Source organism: Schistocerca gregaria, chromosome 3, assembly GCF_023897955.1.
Source record: "Schistocerca gregaria isolate iqSchGreg1 chromosome 3, iqSchGreg1.2, whole genome shotgun sequence".
NCBI lineage: Eukaryota > Metazoa > Arthropoda > Insecta > Orthoptera > Acrididae > Schistocerca > Schistocerca gregaria.
This window is the reverse complement of record NC_064922.1, coordinates 291,075,918-291,089,253: the sequence shown is the minus strand read 5'-3', so window position 1 is coordinate 291,089,253 and position 13,336 is coordinate 291,075,918. Positions and strand designations below refer to the sequence as shown.

General features: G+C 46.9%; 1 protein-coding gene across 2 annotated transcripts in view; it reads left to right on the top strand.

The window, feature by feature from the left end:
- Positions 1-13,336, top strand: part of LOC126356033 (trypsin alpha-3-like) — a 307,460-nt gene that overhangs the window by 94,790 nt on the left and 199,334 nt on the right. Inside the window, exon 4 of one of the 2 annotated variants that reach the window (XM_050006688.1) lies at positions 8,071-8,181. The exons of the other annotated variant lie outside the window; for it this stretch is intronic. Within the exon in view, the coding sequence (XP_049862645.1) occupies positions 8,071-8,181 (111 nt within the window). The remainder of the gene's footprint in view (positions 1-8,070; positions 8,182-13,336) is intronic. 2 annotated transcript variants of the gene reach the window in all.

Genomic DNA, 13,336 nt, shown 5'->3' with positions numbered 1-13,336 from the left:
ATGGCTAACCCTTTGTTTTATGTTTAAAGTTCCACAATTTTCCGCCATTTTACCATGTAAGTCACCGATTTTATTGCCTCTTTTTATTATATTCATGTTTTTAAAAGAAATTCTGTAGGCTGAAGAGCGGCGTACTAAGCTGCTGCCAGTCCCGGGGAATCGAATCTCAATAAAGGGAAAAAAATAACAGCGATTCGCTCCTCTGCTGCCGATGTCTGTGGAGTGCATTTGTCTTTGTATTGTCTCGTTAGAAATTGGATCGTGACGCCCTACATTCAAATAGTAGACGACTTGACTCATTGTAGAGAGTCGATCGCCCCCTACGTCTATAATAACGTTGTGTGACTGAACAGTCTGGTGCAAGTCTTTCAATTAACGCTAATTCAGGGACTAGCGTGTCCCTGACCTACCCCAGTTGTTCTACGGGGTAAACTGTAGTTGCGGTTTAACTTGAAATCCGAAGGATCTGTCGTTCACATCGAATCTTGCCGTCCTTGAGAGGTGAAGGCTGGGTGAAAGGGAAACTAAAGTATTTTATGGTCCGGCCGGGAGTCGACACGCGATATTTCACTTTTCCCGAACTCGCTTTACCACGAGACTACTACACTAAGGTGACAAATATCACGCAATAGCGATATGCACTCATACATATGGTTCTAGTATCTCGTACGTAAAGTATAAAAGAGCAATGCATTGGCGGGGCTGTCATTTGAATAGAATTTCATTCCATAGAATGTGCTCACCTTCACGACAAACTGACAAAAATGTATGAAGTCTCCAAGTCTCAACAACGGTCACAACGTTTACCATTTGTTCATTTCCTCGATGATAGAACAGAACCTGCTCGAGGACCATGTGTGGACAACGTCATCCTTGGAGAACGTTTCACCCAACCGATGTTCTTCCAGTCTGCCGAAAATATGGAAATCTCGTAGTGCAAGATATCGACTGTGTGGCCGATGTTTTCAAACTTTCCGCACAAAAGACCTTGCTGTTGTGCGCAAACACCAGCATATCCTGTCATCCAAAACTCCCACCGAAAACGTTTTAACGACCATATCTTGTTTCCACTCTACACACTGCGGTGACAAAAGTCATGGGATATAAAATGCACATGTACAGATTGCGGTAGTATCGCGTACACAATGTATAAAATGGCTGCCAAGAGTACCAAATTTCAGGCATTTCATGTGAGCACGGACAACACAGTGGCTGATAGGCTTCACTTACTGACCGAGTGCAGCTGCGTTTGCGTAGAATTTTCAGTGCAACCAGACAAGCGATCCTGCTTGAAATAGCGACAGAAGCCAATGTGGGACGTACGAAGAACGTATCCGTTAGGAGAGTGAGGCGAAGTTCGGCGGTAATGGGTTTTGGCAGCAGTCGACCAAGCAGAGTGCCTTTGCGAATAGCACCACATTGCCTGCAGCCCTCCTCCTGGGCTCGAGACTATATGTGTTGGACCCTTGAAAAATGCCAACTGTGGCCTTGTCGGATGGGTAACGATTTCGGCTGGTAAGAGCCGACGGATGGGTTCGAGCGTGGCGCAGACCCCATGAAGCCACGGACCAAAGTTGTCAACTAGCGACTACGCAAGCTGGTGGTGACTCCATAATGATGTGGGCTGTGTTTACATAGAATGGACTGGATCCTCTGGTCCAACTGAACCGATCATTGACTGAAAATGGCTGTGGTCGGCTACTTGTAGACCATTTGCAGCCACTCACTGACTTCATGTTCCCGAGGAGCGGAGGAATTCTTATGGATGACAATGCGCCATGTCACCGAGCGGCATTTGTTCGTTCGGTCGCACTTTCACAATTATAGACGGCTGCAGAGGCAACATGGGTCAGTATTTCTGCAGGAGACTTACCAACGACTTTTTGAGTAGATGCTACGTAGGGCTGCTGCACTATGCCGGGTAAGGGTTGTCTGACATGATATGATTGGTATCCCACGACGTATGTCACTTCAGTGTATGCCCGATGGCCGGAAAGGTCTGGGGAAGCGGCGTGACGCGCTGTCATCGAGGACTTGAGATCGTGCTATGATGCAGTTGAAGCGTATGGAAACTTAACCGTGATTTATTTTCAAAGAATATTCTTCAGAATTTAGTTTATTTACTAGCGATTCATCAAGAACATTAACACATTTAATCGCACTATGTAAGCATGGAAGTAGTTGCCAGGGAGTAACTGATGAAATCATAACCTAATTCCATTTAACAAATGGGAATTTTATTCACTTCAATAATGCCTAAAAGCATTTTTTTAAAAGAAGAAGATCTAAATTACAATCGAAAGCACCCTCAAAATATCAAAGTTACAATTTATTCAGAGGCAGAAAGAAACAAGTTTTGACTGTATAAGCTTTCAGGCAGAGAACCTTCCGCTCCCTTTTGACACGGCCGTTGTTACGACCGCTCACAACAGCCTCTGAAAGACTACACTGGTGCAAATCTTCGCACACCAGATAGCTTTAAACTAAAAGTTTTGACAATTTACACAAGCACACAAACTATGCAGCCCCGTAGGAGGGATGCAAATGGTACAAAACACTTGCAATTAAAATATTAACCTTACCCCCGAAGGTGCAACTCGATTTTAACTTCTAAGAAAAGTCTTATGGTGAAAGGTTGGCAACTTTATATACTAAAATGATCATTTAAATAAAAGCCCAGGAAATGAAATCTTATATAAAATTCTCAAGATCATAGGCAATAATATCAAAGATTCCAAAGATCAAAACATATTTAAGGTTCAAATGGCTCTGAGCACTATGCGACTTAACTTCTGAGGTCACCAGTCCCCTGGAACTTAGAATTACTTAAACCTAACCAACCTAAGGACATCACAAACATCCAAAAGGCAGGATTCGAACCTGCGACCGTAGCGGTCGCGCGGTTCCAGACTGTAGCGCCTAGAACCGCTCGGCCACCTCGGCCGGCCATATTTAAGGTATTAGGCCGTTACACTCCAAGCAATAAATTCGGCAACACCAAATCCGACAAACATGAAAGAGGGAGCTACTAACGTACGGTAGATTGATAGGGAGATTACAGAACAACCCGAACCGCAGGTTGCTTTAACAAGCCCCTACTCCACAAGGGAAAAACGGGCCACCCAATTTATACACTCCTGGAAATGGAAAAAAGAACACATTGACACCGGTGTGTCAGACCCACCATACTTGCTCCGGACACTGCGAGAGGGCTGTACAAGCAATGATCACACGCACGGCACAGCGGACACACCAGGAACCGCGGTGTTGGCCGTCGAATGGCGCTAGCTGCGCAGCATTTGTGCACCGCCGCCGTCAGTGTCAGCCAGTTTGCCGTGGCATACGGAGCTCCATCGCAGTCTTTAACACTGGTAGCATGCCGCGACAGCGTGGACGTGAACCGTGAACTTTGAGCGAGGGCGTATAGTGGGCATGCGGGAGGCCGGGTGGACGTACCGCCGAATTGCTCAACACGTGGGGCTTGAGGTCTCCACAGTACATCGATGTTGTCGCCAGTGGTCGGCGGAAGGTGCACGTGCCCGTCGACCTGGGACCGGACCGCAGCGACGCACGGATGCACGCCAAGACCGTAGGATCCTACGCAGTGCCGTAGGGGACCGCACCGCCACTTCCCAGCAAATTAGGGACACTGTTGCTCCTGGGAAATCGGCGAGGCCATTCGCAACCGTCTCCATGAAGCTGGGCTATGGTCCCGCACACCGTTAGGTCGTCTTCCGCTCACGCCCCAACATCGTGCAGCCCGCCTTCAGTGGTGTCGCAACAGGCGTGAATGGAGGGACGAATGGAGACGTGTCGTTTTCAGCGATTGGAGTCGCTTCTGCCTTGGTGCCAATGATGGTCGTATGCGTGTTTGGCGCCGTGCAGGTGAGCGCCACAATCAGGACTGCATACGACCGAGGCACACAGGGCCAACACCCAGCATCATGATGTGAGGAGCGATCTCCTACACTGGCCATACACCTCTGGTGATCGCCGAGGGTACACTGAATAGTGCACGGTACATCCAAACCGTAATCGAACCCATCGTTCTACCATTCCTAGACCGGCAAGGGAACTTGCTGTTCCAACAGGACAATGCACGTCCACATGTATCCCGTGCCACCCAACGTGCTCTAGAAGGTGTAAGTCAACTACCCTGGCCAGCAAGATCTCCGGATCTGTCCCCCATTGAGCATGTTTGGGACTGGGTGAAGTGTCGTCTCACGCGGTCTGCACGTCCAGCACGAACGCTGGTCCATCTGAGGCGACAGGTGGAAATGGCATGGCAAGCCGTTCCACAGGACTACATCCAGCATCTCTACGATCGTCTCCATGGGAGAATAGCAGCCTGCATTGCTGCGAAAGGTGGATATACACTGTACTAGTGCCGACATTGTGCATGCTCTGTTGCCTGTATCTATGTGCCTGTGGTTCTGTCAGTGTGATCATGTGATGTATCTGACCCCAGGAATGTGTCAATAAAGTTTCCCCTTCCTGGGACAATGAATCCACGGGGTTCTTATTTCAATTTCCAGGAGTGTAAACAACCACCTTCCCGCTGGTAGGCAAACGGAGAAGATTGGTGGGACGACTCCAAAGCAGAACAGCTGGTGACGTCACCAAGAAAACAAGTAGAATTCAACAAGAGTAAATCGAACAAAATATCACCAATCACTTAACTTCTAATAAACTGCGATTTCTCGAGAGGACCTGGCGCAGCACCCCCAAATCACTCTCCCGAACCGTCCGGTGCCAGCCGCTTTAACCGACGCAGGAAGGCGCGCTGATCTCCCGTCTCACGGCATCACAGCTCGCACCGGCCAGACTAATGTCGTGGGTTGACTCCGGTTGCTCTCGTGTCGACCGCGATAAGCTATACGCGGCGGCCCAGTGGTCTGACGTCCGACGCTCAAGGCGGACAAGTCATCTTGCGTCTCAGTGCGCGTCCGACCAACCGATCGATCCAACCGCCAATGACCATTGCCTGAGCAAACTCGAGCAGACTGGCGGCCTAATACGCAGACTCAGATGCAGGAACTGAACCCCGACCGGGAGACCACTCGCTGAGTTCTCTTACCGACGGAGTGGAAAGATTCTCATTTTGCCGGCCTTAAAGGTTGATCTGAACGACAGACAGACACTAACAGCCTAACAAATGCGGACGAGAGACTGACTCAGACTGCCCCACTGGCGAGCTCATAGCGCACCTTATATACACGTGAACAGGCAACCTTTCCCCTTTCCCACCAGAGGGAGACACTAAAGCTGCGATTGCCACAGCGGCGCCACCGACAAAAACAGAGGGCGACTGCTTCACACTACAGGCTGCGGAGCGATCTTCGAAACAGCAATTTTTACCATGGCTCAGAAACAGTGTCACACTATACATTGTTGATCTCGGAAACACAACTCCTTGGCAGTCGCTGATTTGCTATGACCCATACGTGTTACTCCAATAGTCATACCACGTTCAAAGTCGGCTGTGGCGTGATGGAGGGTTCACTACACACCTCACTCTAACAGAATTCTTACATATCGTGCTACTTTTCACCTTAAGCCGCATCTAGCCGTAACATTCGATCGTCACACAGGACAGAATTTAAACTGGGACAGCCCTTCCCGTCACTTAGTTTAATGATCATGTTTCACCTGCTGCCGCATTTATTTGCGAGTATCTGTATGCTACGGGCTTTTTTTCACAGTTGTTAGCAGTGACGTCTCTTCTACTGCTGACATGATGTGGGGAATTTCATTAGACGTCAGTAACATCAGTGTCATGAACTGAAAACAGTTTCAAGATGGAGGCAAAGTGACAAGAATCAGCAGTACAAACCAGGAGTTAATGGAAACATTCTGATGGCAAACATGACGTACATTAACTGTAGTATAGATATCCACTGATAAGAAGATTCTGTCAGTGTAGCACAGTCGGGGCTAAAAAACGAAGCGAATTACGTTGGAATGGTCCACTGAAGACCGCGAGTTTCTTAAATGAAAAACACTCAGGAAACGATCCAGGACGACCTCTGAGAGGTCAGACCCACTCAGCATGTGCACAGAATATTCCCCTTAACGTGACCACCGGCAATATTTTTTAATGGATTCGAGTTTACGAAATAAGGTTTCCAGTGAGCTACCGCTTCTCTGACAGTGGAGAGTCTCCCACCAAACTGCAAGTCAGTGATGAAGAGATGGGAAGGGGAGGTAGATGGAGGCGTTCGTACAACGGACAACCAAAATTATTCTTCATGAATTAACAAATATGTTTCAATTTATTTTGATATTCTAAATTCAACTGCTGCCCCCGAATCATTCGGAAATCGATTCTGAGTAAAATCGGATGAGCAGTATTAGGTTTCTTCCTCTATTTTGGAACCACAATTTTAAATTTATGTCGTATGCAAGTAAAATGTTGCACTTTCACTTTTCAGAGACGAGTGAGTGTTTTTCTTACGCCTTATAGAGGTTTTGTTTTAACCACTCTTTTTATCAATTTTTCACATTTGTTGGATTCGTATTTAAGGGTACTATCTACACTCCTGGAATTGGAAAAAAGAACACATTGACACCGGCGTGTCAGACCCACCATACTTGCAACGGACACTGCGAGAGGGCTGTACAAGTAATGATCACACGCACGGCACAGCGGACACACCAGGAACCGCGGTGTTGGCCGTCGAATGGCGCTAGCTACGCAGCATTTATGCACCGCCGCCGTCAGTGTCAGCCAGTTTGCCGTGGCATACGGAGCTCCATCGCAGTCTTTAACACTGGTAGCATGCCGCGACAGCGTGGACGTGACCCGTATGAGCAGTTGACGGACTTTGAGCGAGGGCGTATAGTGGGCATGCGGGAGGCCGGGTGGACGTACCGCCGAATTGCTCAACACGTGGGTCGTGAGGTCTCCACAGTACATCGATGTTGTCGCCAGTGGTCAGCGGAAGGTGCACGTGCCCGTCGACCTGGGACCGGACCGCAGCGACGCACGGATGCATGCCAAGACTGTAGGATCCTACGCAGTGCCGTAGGGGACCGCACCGCCACTTCCCAGCAAATTAGGGACACTGTTGCTTCTGGGGTATCGGCGAGGACCATTCGCAACCGTCTCCATGAAGCTGGACTACGGTCCCGCACACCGTTAGGCCGTCTTCCACTCACGCCCCAACATCGTGCAGCCCGCCTCCAGTGGTGTCGGGACAGGCGTGAATGGAGGGACGAATGGAGACGTGTCGTCTTCAGCGATAGAGTCGCTTCTGCCTTGGTGCCAATGATGGTCGTATGCGTGTTTGGCGCCGTGCAGGTGAGCGCCACAATCAGGACTGCATACGACCGAGGCACACAGGGCCAACACCCGGCATCATGGTGTGGGGAGCGATCTCCTACACTGGCCGTACACCTCTGGTGATCGTCGAGGGGACACTGAATAGTGCACGGTACATCCAAACCGTCATCGAACCCATCGTTCTACCATTCCTAGACCGGCAAGGGAACTTGCTGTTCCAACAGGACAATGCACTCCGCATGTATCCCGTGCCACCCAACGTGCTGTAGAAGGTGTAAGTCAACTACCCTGGCCAGCAAGATCTCCGGATCTGTCCCGCATTGAACATGTTTGGGACTGGCTGAAGCGTCGTCTCACGCGGTCTGCACGTCCAGCACGAACGCTGGTCCAACTGAGGCGCCAGGTGGAAATGGCATGGCAAGCCGTTCCACAGGACTACATCCAGCATCTCTACGATCGTCTCCATGCGAGAATAGCTGCCTGCATTGCTGCGAAAGGTTGATATACACTGTACTAGTGCCGACATAGTGCATGCTCTGTTGCCTGTGTCTATGTGCCTGTGGTTCTGTCAGTGTGATCATGTGATGTATCTGACCCCAGGAATGTGTCAATAAAGTTTCCCCTTCCTGGGACAACGAATTCACGTTGTTCTTATTTCAATTTCCAGGAGTGTATTTATATTTCGTAATGTCTCTTATTCTGTGTGCTATATAGAGTAACAAACATGAATTCTTGTTTTTCTAACGTGGTTTTCTAGTTAACGATTGAATTATGTGATGGATTTGCAGACTAAGCAGAAGCTACCCTTGGGGGCTAACGTGCAGCCTATCGGATTCTCTATCAAAACTCCTGCTATCAACACGCCGTGCAACGTGAGCGGCTGGGGTGTCACTACTGTGGTGAGTATACTGTGGTTTCACTGACTGTACATTTTATTTGCGTGGACGTGTTTGCTGTGTGTACAGTGTTTTATGTAAAATTTGTTGGTACCTAAATAAATATGCACTTCATCGATAACGTATTTAATACTTATTTTCATGTTGCACATGGTTGTTCATGGAGGTATTGTGAGGCCGAAAGTGCAGGAGGTCAGGTCCATATGTACGAGGATAAGACTGGAGAAACATCAGGAGAAGGAAATCAGCACAAGTACGAGGTGCATTCAAGTTCTAAGGCGTCCGATGTTTTTTTCTCCGGACCGGAAAGAGAGAGAAACATGTGCATTGTTTTAAAATGAGGCCGCGTTCATTGTCAATACGTCCCAGAGAGGGCAGCACCGTACGGCAGATGGAATTTTACCGCCAGCGGCGAGAATGAGAACTGTTTTAAATACTTAAAATGGCGACGTTTTCCTTACTTGAACAGCGTGCAATCATTCGTTTTCTGAATTTGCGTGGTGTGAAACCGATTGAAATTCATCGACAGTTGAAGGAGACATGTGGTGTTGGAGTTATGGATGTATCGAAAGTGCGATCGTGGGTGCGACAGTTTAATGAAGGCAGAACATCGTGTGAGAACAAACCGAAACAACCCCGGGCTCGCACAAGCCGATCTGACGACATGATCGAGAAAGTGGAGAGAATTGTTTTGGGGGATCGCCGAATGACTGTTGAACATATCGCCTCCAGAGTTGGCATTTCTGTGTGTTCTGTGCACACAATCCTGCATGACGACCTGAAAATGCGAAAAGTGTCGTCCAGGTGGGTGCCACGAATGCTGACGGACGACCACATGGCTGCCTGTGTGGCATGTTGCCAAGCAATGTTGACGCATAATGACAGCATGAATGGGACATTCGTTTCGTCGCTTGTGACAATGGATGAGACGTGGATGCCATTCAGCGCCAGTCAGCTCAATAGAAGCACACAAATTCACCGCCACCAAAAACATTTTTGGTTACTGCCAGTCCTGAAAAAATGGTGGTGTCCATGTTCTGGGACAGCGAGGGTGTAATCCTTACCCATTGCGTTCCAAAGGGCACTACGGTAACAGGTGCATCCTATGAAAATATTTTGAAGAACAAATTCCTTCCTGCACTTCAACAAAAACGCCTGGGAAGGGCTGCGCGTGTGCTGTTTCACCAAGACAACGCACACGCACATCGAGCTAACGTTACGCAACAGTTTCTTCGTGATAACAATTTTGAAGTGATTCCTCATGCTCCCTACTCACCTGACCTGGCTCCTAGTGATTTTTGGCTTTTTCCAACAATGAAAGACACTCTCTGTGGCCGCACTCTCCTAAAGAAGCCTTCACAGCTGCCATGGAATCATGGCGTCAGCGTTGTGAAAAATATGTACGTCTGAAGGTCGATTACGTCGAGAAGTATCGCCAGTTTCATTGATTTCGGGTGAGTAGTTAATTAGAAAAAAAATCGGAGGCCTTAGAACTTGAATGCACCTCGTACATAACAGTGATCTCAGAAAGGTACCAGTTAGTTGAATGTAGTCAATTACAGTAATTGGAAAAGGAAGGACAAGGTACAGGGACTCAGTACTAGAAGTGGCTAAAGAATGTCTTGGAACAGTAGCGTGTAAAGGTAGGATGAATCAAACAGCTTGGTGGAATGACACAGTCAAGGCAGCCTGTAAAAGGAAAAAGAAGGCGTATCAAAAATGGCTACATACTGGAACTCAGGTATACAGAGAAAGTTATGTTGAAGAAAGAAACAAAGCCAAACAGATAATTGCAGCATTCAAGAAGAATTCTTGGGAAGCCTTTGGAAACTGGATGGAGACTTTGGGCCAAACTGCTGGAAAACCATTCTGGAATGTAAAAAAATGGCTCTGAGCACTATGGAACTTAACAGCTGCGGTCATCAGTCCCCTAGAACTTAGAACTACTTAAACCTAACTAACCTAAGGACATCACACACATCCATGCAGGATTCGAACCTGCGACCGTAGCAGTCCCGCGGTTGCGAACTGCAGCGCCTAGAACCGCACGACCACCGCGGCCGGCATTCTGGAATGTAATTAGCAGTCTTAGAAAGGGAGGTAAGAAGGAAATGACAAGTGTTTTGGACAGGTCAGAAAAACTGCTGGTGAATCCTGTTGATGCCTTGGGAAGATGGAGGGAATATTTTGAAGAGTTGCTCAATGTAGGTGAAAATACGATCAGTAATGTTTCAGATTTCAATGTACAATGTGATAGAAATGATCACATGTGAGGAAGTGGAGAAAATGGTCAATAGATTGCAGTGCAATAAAGCGGGTGGGGTGGATGAAATTAAGTCGGAACTCATCAAATACAGTGGAATGTCAGGTCTTAAATGGCTACACAGGATAATTGAAATGGCGTGGGAGTCGGAACAGGTTCCATCAGACTGGACGAAAGCAGTAATCAGACCAATCTTTAAACATAGAAACACAAAAGATTGTAACAACTACAGAGGTATCTCTTTAATCAGCGTTGTGGGTAAAATCTTCTCAGGTATTGTTGAAAGGAAAGTGCGAGTATAGTTGAGGATAAATTGGATGAAACTCAGTTTGGGTTTAGGCCTCTTAGAGCTTGTCAGGATCAGATCTTTAGCTTACGGCAAATAATGGAGCAGTGTTACGAGTGGAACAGGGAATTGTATCTATGCTTTACATATCTAAAAAAGGCATATGACAAGGTTCCTAGGAGGAAGTTATTGTCTGTTCTACGAGATTATCGAATAGGAGGCAAACTTTTGCAAGCTATTAAAGGTCTTTACATAGATAGTCAGGCAACAGTTAGAGTTGACGGTAACTTGAGTTCATGGTTCAGAGTTCTTTCAGGGGTAAGACAAGGCTGCAACCTGTCGCCACTGTTGTTCATATTATTTATGGATCATATGTTGAAAACAATAGACTGGTTGGGTGAGATAAGATATGTGAAGACAAAATAAGCAGTATCGCATATGCGGATGACTTAGTTGTGATGACAGATTCGATTGAAAGTTTGCAAAGTAATATTTCAGAGTTAGATCAGAAATGTAAGGACTATGGTATGAAGATTAGCATCTCCAAAACTAAAGTGATGTCAGTGGGAAAGAGATATAAACGGATTGAGTACAAATAGGAGGAACAAAGTTAGAACAGGTGGACGGTTTCAAGTACGTAGGATGCATATTCTCACAGGATGGCAACATAGTGAAAGAACTGGAAGCGAGGTGTAGCAAAGCTAATGCATTGAGTGCTGAGCTGCGATCTACTCTCTTCTGCAAGAAGGAAGTCAGTACCAAGACTAAGTTATCTGTGCACCGTTCAATCTTTCGACCAACTTTGTTGCATGGAAGCGAAAGCTGGGTGGATTCAGGGTACCTTATCAATAAGGTTGAGGTTACGGATATGAAAGTAGCTAGGATGATTGCAGGTACTAGTGGATGGAAACAATGGCAGGAGGGTGTCCACAATGAGGAAATCAAAGAAAAACTGGGAATGAACTCTATAGACGTAGCAGTCAGGGCAAACAGGCTTAGATGGTGGGGTCATGTTGCACGCATGGGAGAAGCAAGGTTACCCGAGAGACTCATGGTTTCAGCAGTAGAGGGTAGGAGGAGTCGGGGTAGACCAAGGAGAAGGTACATGGATTCGGTTACGAATGGTTTTGAAGTAATAGGCTTAACATCAGAAGAGGTACCAATTTTAGCAATGGAATTTTATAAGGGGGACTATGCTCCAGACTGAACGCTGAAAGGCATAATCAGTCTTAAATGATGATGATGATGTTGTTGTTGTTGATGATGATGATGATGTTGCAAATGTTCGTATTTTTTTTTATTATTTAGGTAGGTACTAAAGAGCATAGCTAGAAAACATTGCAAGACTGCACTGGACTTGCGGCATGCTTTGGAACGTGACAGGCGACTATATGAGCTACCGCTCTGAAAGCAATCGCTTTAACTGGTAAACCTCCCACCCCCCGCGATTACCTGTCTCATGTCTCTGCTAAACTGATTTTGCCGTATGACGTTGTGGATAGATTGCATTAGAGGTTATAACGTTTATCAGAATCTAAATGAACTCGAATGTTGAAATAATTTTATTGAAATGGTGGCATTGTCGCTATTTTAGACAATTGTTGATGGGTGATTAATATATCAACACAGGATTGATCTCTCATAAACGTTATGGCACAACTTCATTGATTACAAATAGGACAAAAAAACACGTGCTAAGTGTGATTAGAAAGCAGAACATGAACTGATGGTAGCAGCAACAAACAGTTAATACTCATATGTTTGGCGGTTGGTTGGCAAAGACTAAGGTTTGTCTAATTGAACAATTACTCTGCCTCAAAATATGGATAATACAATCTGAAATTATCTAACACCGAATAGACCTTGATGGATTTACTCTACGCAGAAGTTATATATACTACGATGGTGCAGCTGAGTAAAAGTAGCAAGATTCTGATCTTGTGTGCTCTAACAAGACGGAGCAGCTATACAATGCCCGTTTTCACTACGCGCAGCGGACTCTCACGTGACGGTCGTGGTTGAAGCGTCTGCAGACCAGCGATGTGTGGCGTGGCGCCTGTAATTCCCTATTGGTTTCACGAAACTGCAAAGTCGCGGCTGGTGATCTTCTAGACGGACCACAGTTACTCTCTAATGGAGCCCTGAAATCTCGGCTGATTCCAGCGTATGACACTTCCGTTCGCCGATCGTACCATGGATCAGTTTGATGAATTCTTCTCGGGTTATCAGCCGAGTTGTAGCGTCGTCTTGTCGCAATGTTTCAATGAGTTTCGTACCCATCATCTTTTGACTTCGCCAGAAGATGACGGGTACGAAACTTACTGAAACGTTGCGACAAGACGACGCCACCACTCGGCTGACAACCCGAGAAGAATTCATCAGTGGAATACTCCGAGAAAGACTGCAATCGCATATGGACCAATTTGACTCACTTGTACACCAATGTGCACAATGAGATCAAACGTCAAGGGGGCAGGCTTGTCACGAATAAAACTGCGCGAGTTGTCCTAGATGAGTGAGGTCTAAACTGTCGGTACAGCTAAGTGCTCACCATAGGCTCAGCAATCGAGACCACTCAGGACAAGTGTCCCACGTGCAATCCACTCATA